The sequence below is a fragment of the Populus euphratica genome, unplaced genomic scaffold, assembly GCF_000495115.2.
Source record: "Populus euphratica unplaced genomic scaffold, PopEup_1.0 scaffold3335.1, whole genome shotgun sequence".
Classification (NCBI taxonomy): Eukaryota; Viridiplantae; Streptophyta; class Magnoliopsida; order Malpighiales; family Salicaceae; genus Populus; species Populus euphratica.
This window is the reverse complement of record NW_011503153.1, coordinates 1-12,693: the sequence shown is the minus strand read 5'-3', so window position 1 is coordinate 12,693 and position 12,693 is coordinate 1. Positions and strand designations below refer to the sequence as shown.

Sequence of the window (12,693 nt, the reverse complement as noted above, 5' to 3'; positions counted from 1 at the left end):
AATAATAATTATACTATTTTAATGAATAGTAAAATTCTTTCTATATGTATAGTAAATTTGCTTTGGCTTTAATTTTTTCTATTTTTTATTTATATTTATTTTAAAAGAAAATTTTATTTGAAAACAAAAGGAAACTATTTCAGATATGATCAGAAATAATAGATGTCAATCCAATCCTATCTTCTTCAATATTCCATACTTCTTTCTTTATTTGTTCATGTATATAACAATTACGGATATTGATTATGCATCAAATTCAATGTACCAAACTCCAACACCTATATACTAATTTTAGATATAATATAAGAGATGTCAATTCAATTCTATCTTTAATATTCCATACCTTTTTATTTATTTATATATAAAAGTTGTAGATATTTATTATGAATCAGATTCATTTCACAATACTCCAACTACTATATATGTACAATATATTAAGATCAACATGTTAGAAAATTTGTTTTTAAAAAAATTATTAATGATAAATTAAAAGTATTGTCCACTCATTTTTAAGGTAAAAATCTTATTGGAAATTATTTTTTAATAAAAATTCTTTAACATAAGAGGCCTAGCTTGCTCTAATGCGAGCAGAATGAAGGACTAGTTATGATAGCTGAATATCACTAAGGTCCATGTTCATAAGAGGGCTAGCTTGCTCTAGCGCAAGCAGAACGAAGGACTGGTTGTGATAGCTGAATATCACTAAGGTCCATGTTCGTAAGAGGTCTAGCTTGCTCTAGTGCAAGCAAAATGAAGGACTAGTTATGATGGCTGAATATCACTAAGGTCCATGTTTGTAAGAGGCCTAGCTTGCTCTAATGCGAGCAGAATGAAGGACTAGTTATGATAGCTGAATATCACTAAGGTCCATGTTCATAAGAGGGCTAGCTTGCTCTAGCGCAAGCAGAACGAAGGACTGGTTGTGATAGCTGAATATCACTAAGGTCCATGTTCATAAGAGGGCTAGCTTGCTCTAGCGCAAGCAGAACGAAGGACTGGTTGTGATAGCTGAATATCACTAAGGTCCATGTTTGTAAGAGGCCTAGCTTGCTCTAATGCGAGCAGAATGAAGGACTAGTTATGATAGCTGAATATCACTAAGGTCCATGTTCATAAGAGGGCTAGCTTGCTCTAGCGCAAGCAGAACGAAGGACTGGTTGTGATAGCTGAATATCACTAAGGTCCATGTTCGTAAGAGGTCTAGCTTGCTCTAGTGCAAGCAAAATGAAGGACTAGTTATGATGGCTGAATATCACTAAGGTCCATGTTTGTAAGAGGCCTAGCTTGCTCTAATGCGAGCAGAATGAAGGACTAGTTATGATAGCTGAATATCACTAAGGTCCATGTTCATAAGAGGGCTAGCTTGCTCTAGCGCAAGCAGAACGAAGGACTGGTTGTGATAGCTGAATATCACTAAGGTCCATGTTCATAAGAGGGCTAGCTTGCTCTAGCGCAAGCAGAACGAAGGACTGGTTGTGATAGCTGAATATCACTAAGGTCCATGTTTGTAAGAGGCCTAGCTTGCTCTAATGCGAGCAGAATGAAGGACTAGTTATGATAGCTGAATATCACTAAGGTCCATGTTCATAAGAGGGCTAGCTTGCTCTAGCGCAAGCAGAACGAAGGACTGGTTGTGATAGCTGAATATCACTAAGGTCCATGTTCGTAAGAGGTCTAGCTTGCTCTAGTGCAAGCAAAATGAAGGACTAGTTATGATGGCTGAATATCACTAAGGTCCATGTTTGTAAGAGGCCTAGCTTGCTCTAATGCGAGCAGAATGAAGGACTAGTTATGATAGCTGAATATCACTAAGGTCCATGTTCATAAGAGGGCTAGCTTGCTCTAGCGCAAGCAGAACGAAGGACTGGTTGTGATAGCTGAATATCACTAAGGTCCATGTTCATAAGAGGGCTAGCTTGCTCTAGCGCAAGCAGAACGAAGGACTGGTTGTGATAGCTGAATATCACTAAGGTCCATGTTTGTAAGAGGCCTAGCTTGCTCTAATGCGAGCAGAATGAAGGACTAGTTATGATAGCTGAATATCACTAAGGTCCATGTTCATAAGAGGGCTAGCTTGCTCTAGCGCAAGCAGAACGAAGGACTGGTTGTGATAGCTGAATATCACTAAGGTCCATGTTCGTAAGAGGTCTAGCTTGCTCTAGTGCAAGCAAAATGAAGGACTAGTTATGATGGCTGAATATCACTAAGGTCCATGTTTGTAAGAGGCCTAGCTTGCTCTAATGCGAGCAGAATGAAGGACTAGTTATGATAGCTGAATATCACTAAGGTCCATGTTCATAAGAGGGCTAGCTTGCTCTAGCGCAAGCAGAACGAAGGACTGGTTGTGATAGCTGAATATCACTAAGGTCCATGTTCATAAGAGGGCTAGCTTGCTCTAGCGCAAGCAGAACGAAGGACTGGTTGTGATAGCTGAATATCACTAAGGTCCATGTTTGTAAGAGGCCTAGCTTGCTCTAATGCGAGCAGAATGAAGGACTAGTTATGATAGCTGAATATCACTAAGGTCCATGTTCATAAGAGGGCTAGCTTGCTCTAGCGCAAGCAGAACGAAGGACTGGTTGTGATAGCTGAATATCACTAAGGTCCATGTTCGTAAGAGGTCTAGCTTGCTCTAGTGCAAGCAAAATGAAGGACTAGTTATGATGGCTGAATATCACTAAGGTCCATGTTTGTAAGAGGCCTAGCTTGCTCTAATGCGAGCAGAATGAAGGACTAGTTATGATAGCTGAATATCACTAAGGTCCATGTTTGTAAGAGGCCTAGCTTGCTCTAATGCGAGCAGAATGAAGGACTAGTTATGATAGCTGAATATCACTAAGGTCCATGTTCATAAGAGGGCTAGCTTGCTCTAGCGCAAGCAGAACGAAGGACTGGTTGTGATAGCTGAATATCACTAAGGTCCATGTTCGTAAGAGGTCTAGAAATTCCACTTCCTGCTCCAATTGAAAAACAAACAAACCTGTTGTTCAATAACTTACTATTTCAGAAGAATGTTTCCCTATAAAAAAAAAGCGCTCGTGAAATATTTTTATTCATATAATATTATAGAAAATATTGAAATGCTCAATTAAGTTACAATTGTTCATGAGGCGACTCATTCCCACCTTTATTTACTATTCTTGTTTCATGACAGATAAATATTTTTAGCAGCACTAGTAAGAAAATTTTATTCAGTCCTGATCAAATGTTCTTGCACAATATGCTCATATTCACATGAGAAACCTCGAGATCCCGAGTTTGCAGCCTGTTTCTTCAATATCCCTTGAATTTTGCTTCATCAACTCTTCGAATGTGAACTTCCTATAAATTGATGGCTTCATTCCACTCTCTATGACAGCATCATTTCTGGGGCAATATAAATATGCCAAAGAAAGCCTTTCAACTTGTTTGGAGGCAAGTACCCGATGCCTAATGCTTTTGTAAACATCATTGCTCAATGCCTGCATTTCATCAAACACAAACATGAATTAAACATGCAACCGATATTAAAAGTTCAATTTTTAATAATTATATAAAAAAATATTCGAAATTTATGAATTTTAAATTCAATTGTGTACGTAGTTTGGATTCTATTTAAAACAAGATTTAAGTCTAATAGTTTAGTTTCGATTATATTTAAAGGATTTAAATCTTTTGGTTGGTGGTCTATTGCCAACTTTATATATTGTGGCTTGATCTCTAGAAACTTTGTTTTTTTTTTTAGACTCTTGAATTTTATTAAAAAGAATTAAGTTTTGTGGTGAATTACTTATTATTAACTTGATATATTATACTTAAAATTTCATTTATTCAATACGGGATTCACTAACAATATCTATCTATTGATTGATTCAAGACTTTTTAAATTTTAAATAATTTCTAACTATCATAATCTAATAAAAAAATCTAATTAACTAGTTAAATAATGATTTGGATTAATTAGTCTAATATTTTTTTATTTAGAAATAATTAGGATTTCACTTAATATCCCAACAGTGTAAGCAAGTCACACCAATTTTTAAATCAATGAAAGCCCTTGTATGATGGGGTCACATGCCTATTAGAGCACATGACACATCTGTTTTATCTATTTTAAATTCTTTTTCTTTTTAATATGGACATATATAAAAAGTATTGGTTTAGTTTGCGTTTTATTTTAAAAAATTAAGTTTTATGTATAGTAGATGATTCATTGTCAACATTATATATTGTTTTTCTAGAGTTTATTTATTCAATGTAGGTTATGTTTGCTAACATTCCCGGTCATTTGCAGACCATTTTTTGAAGTTCGTAGCTCTTGAAACTTTGTTTTTTAGACTCTAATATTATATTAAATAATATAATTTAGCTTGAGTTTTATAATTCCAAAAAAAAAAACAAGAAGTTGTACACTATGGGAACATACCTAAAAACAATCTAGACTCTAATAACAATCTTCACAAATTCATAGGAACATACCTGAAATAAGTCACCAAGATTAATTAGTAGAGCTTCTGGATGAGGTTTAACGCTAATCCATTCTCCATTTACCCAAAGTTGCAATCCTCCAATCTGGTCTTGAATTAATACATTGACGAAACAGCTATCGGTATGAGGCAGTATGCCAAACACCTCAGAATAGAATGGACATGGAGGATATCTGTTCATTCGAAGATAATTAGTTTCCGGCAGACAATTCTCTTGAAAGTAAGTGGAGGAAACATCCAGATTCTCAGCTAGAATCTCTGTCATCTCTTTAGCCAATTTCTCAGCTGTTGCTGCGTAAGCTTCAATGCTCTCTCTGTAAATTAAGATGAAGGAATGTTGGAAAGATTAGAAATAAGTTCAATTAAAAACAATACATGCATAACCAAATATATGTGTACAAGATATTAGGTTGTAATGACGATTTACAGTAGGAGGCACTCCCTATTGATATAGTTCATTTTCACTTAATCACCCAAGCTAAGGTAATTGGTAAACCATTGGATACACCTTGCATTTATGAGCTTATCCAGATAACCTCAAAATTAAATTAGATCGGTAAGAAATCCTTAATATGTTTAGTCCATAAGCTGCATTATTTAGCTGTAATGGGAAATTTAACAGCACCTGAGACTCTTGTTGTCACCACCAATTTTTGAAATATCTGTAAGAGGCATGTGGAAGGCCTCTGACCATGATATCTGCCTCAAACAAGTGGCTGTATGGTTACCCCATCTGTAACCATTGTTTTCAGACAAATTCAAAATGTTTTCTTCAGCCTTTTTGCTGAATGGATGATGGAAAAGCTTCCTTTGCTCCAGTTGAATGCGCTCCAAAATCTCCTGTGGAATCCCATGATTCACAACTTGAAAGAAGCCCCATTCACGAGCAGCCTTCACGTGCAGCCCGCCTTATCTCTTTTATACATTGCTCTCTTTCCGAGAAGGAGAGAGTCAAACGGTGAAGATCTATGATAGGCAGCTCATGCTCCTCGTAATAACTCATTATAACATCATCCTTGTCTTTTGATAATAGAGTACCATTGGTTAAGAGGGATTTGTATTTCTCTTCAAATGGAGGATCCATTGTTATGAAGGGGAGAGGGACGAATGAGGGTGAAGGAAAGAATGTGATGTTTCTCAGATTTTAAAAGTAAAACGAGTCATTCTTCAGTTTATATAAAGCAAGGCAACGTGGGAGTGCAGTCTAATACAAACTTCGTAATGTCATGCAAGCGCGTATTTCCTTGGGGGGTGTGGGAGCCGCTTCCATGCACCCACCGTGGCAATGTGTGACCGGACACATCGACGTCTTGATTCATCTGTTTTCGGACATAATACATCTATCTTGGACGAAAACATCGTTTCGAAAATAAAGGAAACTATTTCAGATATGACCAGACATAAGAGATGTCAATCCAATCCTATCCTCTTCATGGACCCACTGTGGCAATGTCTTATTTACTTTTTTACTCTTACATGGAATTATAGATATATTGATTATGCATGAGATTCACCTTACCATACTCTATATTGATTTTAGATATGATTAAGGGTGAAGTAAATAAAATTTCTTATCCTAGGTTATTAAAATTAATAGCAAAATTTTAATTCAAATACACTACCTAAAATATTAAAAATAAATTTGAAAATATATAAAATTAAAGTTAAAATAAAAATAAACTCACTATTAAATTTATATTTTTTTGATGTTTTGTAAAATATAATTCATCTATAATTAAATCTGAATCGATATTGTAACAACCCCTCAATCAAAATAAAATAACAATCTCACATCAACTAAAAAATAAAATAATTAAATTATTTTCTCTCTCAATTCCTCCTTTATCCACTTGATTCTTTTTTAAATTAGTATTTTATAAATTAAACTTTCTAAGTTTACAAGGTTATTCTCTCACTTTTCTTTTCTTTTTTTGAATATGTTTTTGTTTTTTTTCCCTACTTTTCTTTCTCACCTATTTTTTTTCTTTTTCTATTCTGCTTCTACCCAGTCAACAACATATAAAAGGAAGAAATAACTATTTTATTTTATTTTTTAATGTTAAATAATCATTTTACCCTTACTAAGTTGTTTTGCTTTTATTTGATGTTTTTTTGTGTTAGCATTACCAAAATCTATCATTCTAAAATTTTTACCAAAGTTTATTTAATATATTTTGAGATTCCATGTAAAATTTCAGCTCAATATGATGGTTGGATTGAAAATTATATCCAATAACGTAAAACTGGTCAAATTATAATTTTTTATTAAATTTCTGAATTTATCCAAAAATTATTAAATTTTAACCCAAGTTAAAATATCATATTAAAGGCTTCATGTAAAATTTTAGAATTTTTTAATATCTTAATTGAGAATTATAAATTTTCTTTATATAAAACTAGTTAAAAAATATTAAAAAAATCTTGACCTAGGCTAAAGCCCAACTGAGCCCATACTGCCATTGGATATAATTAAATATAAGAGATGTGAACCCATTCCTATCTTTTTTAATATTCCATATTTCTTTTCTTATTTACTTTTGTATAGAATTTTAGATATAGATCAAATCCACTTTACCATACTTTAACTACTATTTATGTACAATAGATTTGTTAGGCAAGGAAGCGTAAAAAACAATGTTACATGTGGACGTGCAATATTAATAAGTCAAAGAGTTATAATTTAGTTGTTTGATTTATAATTATTAAGAAACCCTAATATATTGATATTATTAGAGATTCTAAGGATAAATGACTGATTATGACTAGAAAAGATATTAGCACCCTTGTCGTACCATACTTGATATAAGCTATATTGTGTAGCCTAAATGTGATCTTAAGGTTTTGATGAATTCCTAACCGATAGTTTGTCTATGGTTTAGGATGAAGATTCATTCGTGTGAGTAAATTTGACATTTTGAAATTTATTATAAGCTCGTATGCTCAAATGAATTCTTATAGAAAGGTTTTTTTGCCATTCATATATTGCGATAAAAAATATTTCTAGTTAAAATTGATGAATATTTAAAATAATTTTGAGAATTTTCTGATTAACTCCTGACATTTAAATACCAACTTTCTTATAGATCCAATATTTATACCAAAATATTGACCATTAATTTCATGAAATAAAATTTATAGGAGTTATTGAAATATTGATCAAGTTCTCATGGATCTAATCAACTAATTATTAGATCTAATATGCATGATAATATATATTTTGTAAAAAAAAAAAGCTAAAACACAACATGTATTTTTATATATCTATATTTTAAACAAAAAAATGATTTTTTTAATTTTTTTTTATAGACTTGGTCGTACGCAACACACAAAAAGATATTTTCTATTATTTTCAATTATATATTTTTTAGTAAGGTCATATTTGATAACAAAAAAAACCCAATTTTTCTTGAAATAAAAACTACCCAAAACACATTCTTAAACCAAAGAAACCTTAACAGAAAAAAAAAATTTCAGCAAATCAAACAAGGCTTACTAATTGACCCAATTTTGACTCGAATAAGTTGACCCAACCAAGTTAACCTGGAAACAAACCAAAATAAAGAACCAAACTCAAAACAAATTTAGTATACGTAAATATATAAAAACTAAAAATTTCTTTAAGAAATGTACCTACACGACGTCGGGCGATGACTCCACTCTTTTTTAGTTTGTTTAACAAAAAGAATAATGTTTTTTTTATTGGTTAAGGGAAATAAAGATTTTTATTGGAATCACCATATAGTAATTTGAGGGAACTAAAAATTCAAAATTAGACACTGGTTCCAGAGATTCAGGTACTAGGTTAGTTATGATTAAGGAAAGGTAAACATCACCCTTAAAACATCCTTTTAGAGAAAGGTTACCTTTACTTGTGTGTTTTTTATTTGATTCAAATGTTATTATATTTTGAGCTTATTTGCAAATTTTTTAACATGGTTAACGCCGGTCCCTAAAAAAAATAGGAGACACGTTAAAAATGACATCAATCCCAAAAACTAAGAGACTTTGTCTAAAATATCGATGTTTGTCCCTAAAAAGAAGAGTTACGTCTGATTTACCAAAATAAATAATAATAGATATAATTCATATTCGTTATTTAAATTTTTGACATCGGTCCTTTTCTGTAAATAAAAGAGACGTGTCGACAAATAATATTTATTTTATAAAACAAAAATTATTTTGATATCATTGAGAAATGGGTATATCCATACTTGAGAATCGGGTTTTGAACCCATAAAAAGTGACATGATAAAATGGGTGTTGGACCCGCGTCGTTATTTATTTTAAATTTATTTTTGTTCATTTTTGTTTTTCATACATGCAAAAAAATTTACAAGTATTTATATATATAAATATCAAAAATACTATAAAAAATCATAAAAAATTACATGAATGTCATTGTATAAGTAAAAGACTGAAATACCCTCGGATTTCTTGAAATAGTGTGTCTCACCCGCAGTAACTGTTGGAGCCGGCGAAATTTTTCGGCCAGATTCCAGCTAAAAGATGGTTGATTTTGGTAGATCTGAGAGAGAGGATTCTAATGACGGTGGTTTTGTCTTTCGTTGATGGCTGATGAGGGAGAATCGTCGATTTGAAGCCTCAGTTGGTCGATGACAGTCGCGACCTTTTTCTGACCAGATTCGGTGGTGGAAACCCATAAAATGACCGGGATTTTTCTTCAGAGGGGACAATTCACCTTTTTGTGGTGGTTTGGCGGTTTAAAACGACCGAAAATGGAAGATCCGATGAGAGAGAGAGAATCGTCGATGAGAGGAGAGAGAGGCTTAGAGATTTTGCTATGGTGTGAACCTCGCATGGTGCACTGGTGCATCTAAAGGCTGTGAAACGTCTGATCGTATGGCTATGATTGGCTTGATCTGCAAGTTGATCGGATGGTCTGAATGGTCTGAGCTTTGTTCCGACGTGGCACGGTGTACTGAGAGTTTGGTACACCTGATGACGTGGTACAACAAGATCAAAGGGAAGATTATTTTAAAGGCTGCGATGGATTTAGGTTATAATCCAGTGTGGTAAAGCCTATTGTATCCTAAAAAATCAAAGGCCTAAATTTAAACATTATTAGATCTAATAGTTAGAATATTTTTGGTATTTTTCAACTTGTTTTTTTTTTTAAATCAATATCTTACTTGCATGAAGAAAAAGTAGAAAATAAAACAAAAGTGTCAAATAATAACACAAATAGTAAGCTTTCGAATTCAGATTTCTCTTCTTTTCTTTTCTTTTTTCTCTCCTTTTCTGGCTTAGTTTCATTGGCTATTTATAGCCAATGAAGAAGGGACATAGAATCACGGATTGTGTAAAATTTTCAAAATATAGTTGTACTGCCTACCATTGGCAAAAATCCTCCGCCTATTGTGACAAAATTATATTATTTTTTTGTTTTATTATATATAATAATAATATTTATTTATAGTGGTAAAATTAAAAACTCAAATCAGTAGTAGAAAATATTTTTCATCTGCTAAAAATCAATTTTAATTACCAAAAAAATCTTTATATGGGTATCAACTCGGTGGACCGGGTTTTTTGACCAAAAATAATAATTTTAATAAAAAATAACCTGAAACTCATTTTTTATCTCGATTAACATGGTGGGATCCATATTGACCTGGTGAACTCGGTTTTGACAAAAAATGACGGTTTTGACTCGAAACAATCTGAAACTCATTTTTCATCCCGATCGACATGGTGGTAACCATATTGACCCGGTGGACTCAGTTTTGACCAAAAATGACGGTTTTAACCCAAAACAGCTTAAAACTTATTTTTTCATCTCGGTCGACATGGTGAGACCCGTATTGACCCAGTGGACTTGATTTTGACTAAAAATGACAGTTTTGTACCGAAACGGCCTGAAACTTATTTTTTTATCCCAGTCGATATGGTTTAACCCTTATTGACCTGGTGGACTCGGTTTTGATCGAAAGATGTGATTGACTCGAGAAAATAGATTTTAAACTTTTTATTTATTTATATTTTTTTTGTTATGAATAATAAAATAAAATAACATTCGAGAAAATCTTAGTGAATCCATAATTGGGTTACAATAAGAAAGATAAATTAAACATAGAAAAGTGTGAACAACATTCAAACTCAAATCCAGCAACATGTTTATCAAATCAAGTTAGATTTTAAGTAATAAAAAGCAATGTTTTGATTGCAATCAAGGATAGATAAAAAAAAAAATGAAGTGTTAATTTGCTTCAATTATTCCTCAAATATCACAATTTTATCAAAAAGAGGTTTCAATTCAAAACCAAAACCCTAAAATTAAAACTTACAAAAACATGTTATTGATCTTAAAACCCTAGATTATTAACTAATAATAATATACAAACTTACAAAAACTAGAATTAAAATAAAACGAGACTTAAAACTAGTACCTAAGGCAATGTTCATTAAATGAACATGAAGAACATGAACAACTCAGTATGTTATTAAACCCAGAAAACACATTTTAAACCTCCAAACCAGACTCTTTTGACCTCTACAACCCAAATTACCACAACCAAATATATTTGAATAAAAAAGAAGTAATAAAAATAACAAATCATCATAAACATGCAAAAACTTCCAAGCCTTAAAATTATCAACCTAAATCAGGCTAAATATTCATTTAATTTGGATTTAAAATGTCTTTCTAAACCCTCAACCAGAACTAAAGAAAACTCAGAAACCTTAAAACATATAAGAACAGAAGAAGAAAAACCTTGCTAACATGTTTGGAAAATTTCAATTCAAACTCATATGCAAACATAATGTATTAAAGCAATCATCAAACCTCTTGGACTGCATTTTAGGGTTTGCAAGGATATACCTTCCAAGCTTGAATTTTCCAATAAGAATGGATTTCTAATGTTGTCTTCTTTTTTCCTTCTCTCCAGACCTAATGAAAACAAACTAAATCATTGAAATCATAAACTTGAGAGTATAACTTAAACATTCACCAAAATTTCTTTCCCTTTTGTTTTTTTTTTTTTTCTCACACTCTTTTGATTAGAAGTGGATTTTGGAGAATAACCCAGAATTGGGTTATGACAACCTCTTTTTTTCAAAAGTGGATTTAAAGCTTGTAAATGAATTTGTTAGGGTTCCAACAAACTAAAACTAGATTGGTTTCATCACAAGATTAATAATTTTGGATTTAGGTGGTTTTGTAACAAACTTAAAGGCCAAGATAAAGTGTTTCTAGCCTTTTGATCTTGAAAGAAAGGTTTTAAACCCTTGATAAAAACCATCTTAAAGTTTTTAAATGTGAACATATGAAAAAGTTTGGTGGTTTTATGCAAATAAGTGTCTCAATTAAGGCTGACTAGGTTGGTCATTTTCACGGCTTCGTCGGAGCAACATCGATGTCAACGTTTCTTCAAACCACTTGATTATGGTAAAGAAGTGCATACCTTTATGTTGGATCTAATCTTTTTCAATTTAAAGGTTGGTAGCTACACATTTATTTGTTTGAAAGTGTTAACCTGATCAACATAGAATTTGAAAACGCAAGAATGGTTAATCGTAGATAAGATGTTACTGAGATCATTAGAGAAAATATGGTATAAATGTGTGATTTCATGGAAATGAGGTTATAGAGAAAGTGTTTCTAAATTGAATAGTAGTGGTTATAACCTCAAAGATGATTAACAACACCACATTACTGAAGAAGAAGGTGCACAATAACTAAACAATGATAAATACTCATTTTAAACTGGAACACCATTGATTCATAATTGAAATGGCTAATTGATCCTCTAACCTTAATATTTTTATCATTATTTAATCCTTACATTAATCTTACATCTCAACATTCTCTTTAACTTATTATTATTATTATTATTATATAGTTAATCTTCTTGTGGTTCGATTCCGATTTTGTCAAGTTATTTATTACTTTGATACTCCTACACTTGAGAAAAAATATTAATCTTTTAATTGTGTCATCAGTCTTAAAAACATTTGCTCTCGTTTCATCATGCGCCTCTTACGTATCAACAACAAAATTGATATCCAAACTTCTCTTTTACTCCCACTTTCCCTCTCATCAAATACATTTCCTACTTGAAAATTTATAGGGAATGTTTATAAGTAGTTTCTATTGAATAATTCATTCATTCATTTTATCAAAAATTTATATATATATTTCTTTGATCTTTTAGGAATATTTTGATTTTGAAATTGTTGTTCAGTTAAGTTATTTGATATTCTTTAT

General features: G+C 32.0%; 1 protein-coding gene across 1 annotated transcript; it reads right to left on the bottom strand.

Annotated features, from left to right (window-relative positions):
* Positions 1-3,186: 3,186 nt before the first annotated feature.
* On the bottom strand, positions 3,187-5,550 carry LOC105119670 (gibberellin 2-beta-dioxygenase 8-like). Its single transcript, XM_011017834.1, has 4 exons — positions 5,476-5,550; positions 5,092-5,357; positions 4,459-4,780; positions 3,187-3,461 (listed from the first exon to the last, which is right to left on the bottom strand). The coding sequence occupies exons 1-4, from the start codon at positions 5,548-5,550 to the stop codon at positions 3,231-3,233; spliced, it is 894 nt and encodes a 297-aa protein (XP_011016136.1). The 3' UTR covers positions 3,187-3,230.
* Between the last annotated feature and the right edge of the window lie 7,143 nt (positions 5,551-12,693).

Bases quoted from the DNA above. Each gene is read 5' to 3' on its own strand.
- LOC105119670 (XM_011017834.1), bottom strand. From the start codon at position 5,550: ATGGATCCTCCATTTGAAGAGAAATACAAATCCCTCTTAACCAATGGT. The intron at 5,358-5,475 runs GTTATAATGAGT...CTGCACGTGAAG, and splicing joins TATCAAAAGACAAGGATGAT to GCTGCTCGTGAATGGGGCTT. The intron at 4,781-5,091 runs GTGCTGTTAAAT...CTTAATTTACAG, and splicing joins GGTGACAACAAGAGTCTCAG to AGAGAGCATTGAAGCTTACG.